Source organism: Trachymyrmex cornetzi, unplaced genomic scaffold (genome assembly GCF_001594075.2).
Source record: "Trachymyrmex cornetzi isolate Tcor2-1 unplaced genomic scaffold, Tcor1.1 scaffold1393, whole genome shotgun sequence".
Taxonomy (NCBI): Eukaryota; Metazoa; Arthropoda; class Insecta; order Hymenoptera; family Formicidae; genus Trachymyrmex; species Trachymyrmex cornetzi.
Window position 1 is genome coordinate 36,103 of NW_017295975.1, and position 7,277 is coordinate 43,379.

The 7,277-nt window shown below is 35.9% G+C and overlaps 2 protein-coding genes across 7 annotated transcripts; one reads left to right on the top strand and one right to left on the bottom strand.

Annotated features, from left to right (window-relative positions):
• The first annotated feature begins 902 nt into the window (after positions 1 to 902).
• Positions 903 to 2,440, top strand: LOC108771119 (putative nuclease HARBI1). Its single transcript, XM_018523023.1, has 3 exons — positions 903 to 979; positions 1,110 to 1,605; positions 1,719 to 2,440. The coding sequence occupies exons 1-3, from the start codon at positions 903 to 905 to the stop codon at positions 2,400 to 2,402; spliced, it is 1,257 nt and encodes a 418-aa protein (XP_018378525.1). The 3' UTR covers positions 2,403 to 2,440.
• Positions 2,441 to 2,468: 28 nt separating this feature from the next.
• LOC108771120 (uncharacterized) lies at positions 2,469 to 6,655 on the bottom strand. 6 transcript variants are annotated; one of them, XM_018523027.1, is made up of 7 exons: positions 6,377 to 6,655; positions 5,940 to 5,982; positions 5,719 to 5,845; positions 4,893 to 5,120; positions 4,559 to 4,739; positions 3,858 to 4,051; positions 2,471 to 2,756 (listed from the first exon to the last, which is right to left on the bottom strand). In XM_018523027.1, the coding sequence occupies exons 4-7, from the start codon at positions 5,068 to 5,070 to the stop codon at positions 2,524 to 2,526; spliced, it is 786 nt and encodes a 261-aa protein (XP_018378529.1). In that variant the 5' UTR covers positions 5,071 to 5,120; positions 5,719 to 5,845; positions 5,940 to 5,982; positions 6,377 to 6,655; the 3' UTR covers positions 2,471 to 2,523. The 6 variants fall into 6 exon arrangements, 5 of the variants coding, with proteins under 5 accessions (XP_018378527.1, XP_018378526.1, XP_018378529.1 ...); XR_001940632.1 differs by lacking the exon at positions 5,940 to 5,982 and adding an exon at positions 3,111 to 3,191 and having other exon boundaries at positions 2,676 to 2,756; positions 6,362 to 6,655; XM_018523025.1 differs by lacking the exon at positions 5,940 to 5,982 and having other exon boundaries at positions 2,469 to 2,756.
• Positions 6,656 to 7,277: the final 622 nt, after the last annotated feature.

Genomic DNA, 7,277 nt, shown 5'->3' on the forward strand with positions numbered 1-7,277 from the left:
CAGAAGGTATCCGCGCGCGACATAGAACGGACACGCCAAGTCCGTCTCCGCGATCTCGCCTGACCAATCACCGTGCCGTTCCCAAACGCTTCGCGCGGAACATAACTCTAACTCTAACTCTAATCGAAAACCTAATTCTAACTCCAATCGAAATTCTAACTTTAATTCTAATTGTAAACCTAACTTTAATTCTAATCGTAAACCTAACTTTAATTCTAATCGTAATCCTAACTTTAATTATAATCGTAATTCTAACTCTAATTATAAAATCCAAGATAAGTTGTGGAATTAACTGTACTCACTAGTTGTAATCAGTAATATAAAATTTATCCCTATATTTGAACAATTGCTTGAGTGCGTGATTCCTGGCAACCTCACCCTCCCGTTTACATTTAATATCATCGACATTAACGGAGGGCCGATCTAAACCGACAGGCCGCCAGGGCACTGGATTAAGACGAGAAGCTTCCTCCTCCAACCACTGGGCTTTGGAATCGCACGGAGAGGACCCGCGGACACCTAAAGGAAAAGGTCACCAGGTAGGTAAATTGCCTTGTTTTCCGCCAATCGAATCCGTCAACCGCGAACCGCGTATAGCATGTGCCCTTTAGGGACTGGTCCCATGAACTTTCGAAACGTGCGGACGCGGAAAGTGCGGATTGAAAACCCCAAAAAAGAACTAGAGTCCGCATGTTTCCGTCCGTAGATTCCGCAGAAGTGTAATGCCTTATGTCCCATGGTACTAATAATGCGGGCGCGGATATAATGTAGTCCAATCGCAAATAGTATTCCGCTGAAGCAATTGAAACATTCTTCTAAAGCAGCGCTGTGATTGGTGGGCGCATGATATTTTTCCGTATACTTCGAGCCATGGGACATAAGGAAATATAAAATTGCGGAACATGCGTAGAACTGATGTTTGGAAAATTGAAAGGTTATTTGAGGTTATCTCGCTGCCCAATGGATATCACGTAATTCGGTAAATGTACGCCGAAAAATTGTTTATTATAATCACCGTGTTAATGAAAAGGCTGAAAAATCGCAGCAATGATCCAAGGCGACAAAATTTATTAAAAAGAAAAATTTCCAAATTGTACAGCCTGTATTTAATTGCAAAAAAAAGGAGGAAAGCAATTTCGTAAGTATTGGGTAAGACCAATATTTACCGAAAGCAGAAGACTACAACAAGGAGCAAGTGATAATTTAATTGAAGAGATGGAAAGTGATGACGTTGAAAAATATCACGAATACTTCAGGATGTCGCCAGAATTATTTTACAAATTATTGGAATTGGTGAGGCCAGACATTGAGAAGCAGTGTGTAGTGCGAGCTCCAATTTCAGCTAAAATCAGACTCCAAATTACACTCCGATACTTATCATCTGGAGATAGCATGAAGTCCTTGTCTTATGCCTTTCGTGTTGGACATAATACAATATCCAAATGCATACATTCCACATGTGAAGCTATATGGAACCATCTTAAGGACTCTGTTTTCATTAAGGATAACGAAGAGAGTTGGAAGGATATCGCAAAAGACTATGAAGACTTGTGGGACTTCCCAAACTGTATAGGGGCAATAGATGGGAAGCATGTAATGATTCAGGTAAAAATACAATACATGATTACGATTCGCAACATTAATTTAAATACAAACCGTATAAATATGATTTCGAGTATCGGTTATATGTATACTTTATTTCTGTACATCTTTGTTAGGCTCCACCAAATAGCGGATCTTCTTTTTACAACTACAAGGGCCATCATAGCATTAATTTGCTTGCAGTTTGTGATGCAAGATACTGCTTCACTATGGTTGACATAGGTGCTAAAGGTAGGGAAAGCGATGGGGGAGTTTTTGCTCATAGCGAAATTGGAAAAAGATTTGAGAATGGCTCGTTCAATCTTCCTCCATCACAGAAAGTAGGAAGTAGTGGACCAGTTGCACCTTTCGTTCTAGTGGCAGATGAAGCCTTTCCCCTAACTACATATATGATGAGGCCATTTCCACGGAGTGGGAACTTGAATATCGAGAAAAAAATATTTAATTACAGGCTCAGTCGAGCAAGAAGAATAATAGAAAGTGCGTTTGGAATACTTGTTGCTCGCTGGAGAATATATAGCAAACCAATTTTTGCAAGTGTAAGAAGTGTACGAAAAATTGTGCAAGCGACTGTAGTATTACACAATTTTATTATTCAAAATGAAAAGGTTCCGATTCCATCAAATAGTACAATTCGAGAGAACGTACGAACAAACTCTTCTGGACTATGGGATATAAATCCTCATACTGGTAGAAATAAACGTGAGGCTATCACAGTTAGAAATGCTTTCACCGAATATTTTAATGGACTTGGAGCAGTAGAGTTTCAGTGGCAAAAAGCATTGAGCAATGATTTCTAATTGACAATTTTGTACTATTAATGCTAATAATAAACATTTAAAACAACATATTTCGATTTATAATTTACCTAATAATTTATTTTTATTATTGCATGTACATAAAAGAAGTATATTTCATCGGTCACTGGAACTGATTAGTTTCTTCTTCGAGTAGTTCTGTCTCATCGGCAAGCATAGTTAAAAATTTTATTTGGAGTCTGGCTCGCCTCGAATATGGCAGTTTCCTCAGTCCTTCGCCAAGTAACGTGGTAAACCCGTCGACACCGTCGTTTTGTTTAACAGGTTCTGTAGGTTCACGTAAGGCAGCCAAAACACTTTCGTGAAATTCAGTTTCCACCGAAGATGACAGTCTTTCTGAAACAAATATATTACCATGTAGTGTATGTTTCGTTATTTGTCAAAGTGTGCAAAAAGAAATAAGATCTAATTTAAAGAAGAACAATATTTCAGTATGGTACGAATGTCTGTTTCTGCACTTTAGCTTGAAAATACACTAAAAAGTTTATATACTTGTAATGAACAAGTGCAAAGTACGATCATAAAGATATGATTAAATACGATTATAGACATTTGGCCGACTTCTGGCAACTATTCTTGTGTTTATTATTATATTATATTATATTATGATCTATTTTTTTATTATATTACGTACATACGCTCATTCATTTATTATATAGGTTGAAATTAATAAACAGACTTTAACCTAACCTATAAAACCTATGCCAAATTATCAACATCGTTTTCAGATCCGATCGAGTTGTTTATGGCGATTCTGCAGTCAGATATGTCCTGTTAAGAAGTGACTTCCATTACTTTTCAGCGCCAAGGATAACAAAAATTCAAAAGTCAGGATATTACTTTTACAACTATTTCAGGGCTCGCTTTTAATTTTAATACGATGTTTCAATTCGATAACTGTGAGAGTGAAATTGAGCAAACAAATTACTGCGGTTAACGGAAGTTGAGATTTCACTTCTGTGACCAATATAGGTTTCGCTTTCAATGTTATTTTCATTACAAGTCTCAATACGATAGCTATAAGTGTGAAACTGAACACTCACCACTGAGGTTAATAGAAATGAAGATAATACTTCTGTGACGAAATTAGATTTCGCTTTCAATGTTAATACCATGAGAAGTACTGTTCGTGTTTGCTGAATTTCACTCTCATAACTATCGTATCGAGACTTGCAACGAAAATAACATTGAAAGCGAAACCTACATTGATCACAGAAGTATAATCTCAACTTTCATTAATCGCAGTAGTTTTTTTGATCAATTTCACTCTCATAGTTATCAAATAGAAACTTCGTATTACATTAAAATTAAAAGCGAGCCCTGAAATAGTTGTAAAAGTAATATCCTGACTTTTGAATTGTTGTTATCCTTGGCGCTGAAAAGTAATGGAAATTAATTAAATTAATGTTGTTTACATTATTTATGATCTAAACATACTTTTCTTTGAGGTATTTCTTCTGCAGCAATTTGACATTTGCGCCGAACTTGATGCAGAGCTGCTTAAGTCTGATCTAATTGGTGGGGAAGTCAGAGATTCCATTGCATCAACTGTATCTACGTTTAATGCGATGTCACATTCGCCCTCTTTCTCGTTTCTTGCAGTTTCTGTGGTTGGTAAACTGGTACAAGTTCTAAGTGGAAAATAAAACATATTATTGTAGGTGATATTTGTTTTCATAGTGATATCCACACTGCAAAAAATATTTCTTGAAATTTAAGAAAAATGTTGGATGTATATTTCATAAATCTTACCAAAAAGTCAATTATAGATTAATTATCATGTTGATCGAGTTCATTATGACATTTTTAATCATACGTATTTACAGTGCATGGTACGTCTTTGTAACATCGTAAACTTTGAGAAAATCATCACTCGATAATTTTAGATATATTGAAATAAAAAAACATGCATATTTTTGTATTATACTAAATATAATATACGTATATATATTTTTTTCATATTCCTGTAGAATATGAAAAAAATATCCCGCAAAATTTAAAATTATTATTGTAAATCTTATTATTGTAAATCTTCATATATGTATATATATATATACATATATACATGCTAATTTATTTTTAATTTAAATTGGTTCGAATCAAAATTTTATCATTATTATAATGAATTGAAAACTTACGGTGCATGAGTAACCGTATTGGTCAAGAACAGCATCTGTTGGTAGTGGGCAAATTTTGGAATCGTTTTGGAGTTTGCAGCAGATCCGCTTGGAGTGTATTGAGTGTGTGCTCGATGTGCCTTCATAAAACGGTCCCGTAAATACCTCCACCTGTCTTTCAGCTCTTTGATGTTTAAGACACCTAAAAAGTAAACATAATTTTACATGCACATCAATAATTACGAGTAATTGGCACTTGACAAAAACTGAAATTCATCATACCTACCAGTTTCGTCTAAGACATGGCTTGACAGGTAATTTTGTATTTTAATTTAAAATATACATATTAACATACCTCCCATCAAATTGTACACTTCCTGCCACTGGTCATTTTTCTTTAACTTAGATCTCTCCTTTGCTGGAATATTACTGTCCCACAGAGCTCTTTTGCCAAACATAATGCTTATCAGCAATTCGTCCTGACTCTGCAAACTTTCAGACACGATTGCATCATTGTCCTCGCAATTGTTCATTTCGGCATCCAAAACTTTGTCTTGCTGATGTACAATTTGCGACTTGTGTACTATAATATAACATATTATTAAGTATACATTATACGATATTAAATTTATTTTTTCTATTTTTCTCTTTGACAGATTTAACTACATGAATGAGGAAACTTTTATGAGTACCTTAATTAACGTCTATTAAAACATTCTTCAATATTTTTGCACTCGCAGTCTTACATACAAGAATAAGAAGAATATTAGTAATGTATACATTACTGACAATTAAACAATATTCTTTCTTTGAAACTCAAATGCTTCTTTAAAATCAACTAGTTTTTCTTGATGACTTTGAATTAGAATGAATATTACAATCTGAAATTGTTATTTTTTTAAACTATACATTTCTTTAATTTATGTATTATTCACCATGTGCACCTTGTACATACACAGTAATAAATACCTGTACAACTTTATTTATTTACGCATCTACCGGAAACATAAAAATTAACCACGAACGTCCACTTTAGATTTGGAAAAAGGAAAAAGCGTTCGTGCCGATAGATTGTCAAGTGCCCAAATCCATCCGAATCAATATGATGTTTTGATAGTTGACGGAAGTAATTACATAAAAGGCTTATTGCTATTATTATTGTTATTAATAATACAACTTACTCAGAATAACGACACCATCCTCGCCAATTTGGACTGCATGCGTTTCTTCATTGAACTTTTTGAAGCACTTGTGCCATAGTAGGGTATCATCCGCCAAAATAAGCCCACAGTATCCACACTTTTTTAACTGTACAAAGTTTCAATTAAATTAGTCTATGTATAAACATCGGTGTGAGCGGAGATTTTGTTTTGCGATTTGTTATTAATCTCAGCATACGTACTTTGAAGTATATGAAAAGTTTTCATATGACGATACTTAATATCCTGTTTTGGGGCGATCAAAGATTATTACCGAGTACAAATTTACATACATAGTGAGGGAGTGCGAGAGAACGGGACATAGGGAAACCCATATATTCCAGATATATTAATCGCAAGTGTATGATTTCATGTACAGACAATAGTACTTTTTTGAAAGAAATTATGAGCAAATATTATATTTTTCACAAAGCCTGAATAATTTTATTTACAACACAAAAAGAGGTTCTCATGCAGATAGGAAGCAGGCGATTGCTTCTTTTTTTTATCTTAAATGTGCTCTTTACGGCTGAATTTAAGAGGATTTACAATTTTAATTAAGAGTTTGTGTATACAATTTTAGGTTAAACATAGGTTTTCCTATGTCCCGTTCTCCCGCACTCACCCTGTAGATATTTACCATTGCGTACAAATAACTCTTGGAGTTTTTTAAAGATGAGGTTGACTTTCACAGACAGGTTTGCAATTTGCACAATAGCCTTCACTTTGGTTACTGTCAGAAAATAAAAACGATTTTTTCACAATCCGTAGACACTGACCATAGTCCGCATCGTCCGCATAAAATCATGCGGAACATCAGGAATAATTAGTGCGGAAAATGCGTGGTAATATTTCTCACTAGAATCTAGTTATTTTTCAATCCGCACTTTCCGCGTCCGCACGTTTCGAAAGTTCATGGGACCAGTCCCTTACACCCGCGAGCGCGCGCCTCGATAGACGCCCAAATACTCGCGATTGGACCATATTCTACGTGGTTGAATAGTGCATGTTGCGTCTCCGCATTATTCTTTCAACACAAAGAGGACAGGACTATTAAATGTCCCGAATGTTATACTTCTGCACCGGCGCATGAAAAGGGAAACTATCAGGGAGTCTTACGGCATTACATTCATTTGGGAGCCGTTGAAAGATTCGAATCCTGCAGCGTATGTTCGGTACTGACTGTCACGGTGCATGCTGTCGCGAGTTGTCCTGATTGCCCCGACGCATTATTTAGATTCATCGCTTACTTAGAGGAGACGGGAGAAAGCCCGTGGATCGAAACGGAACCAACCATAGTCGCGATATCTAGCGTCCGACTGTAGCCAATCGGGCTACAAGTCTGGGGCTGGACAAGTCTCATCGCGGAAATTTTATCGCTCGAAACGCGAAGTAGCATTCCACCATAGCCTCAGGATAGCGCCGATACCGGAAGCCGGCCGGTACCCCCTCGAGACGTAACAATAGAATGATTGTGATTGGTCAGTTTCATAACTACGGATGTTATTAAACTCGATTAAGGGTGCCGTGTAAATGTAGTC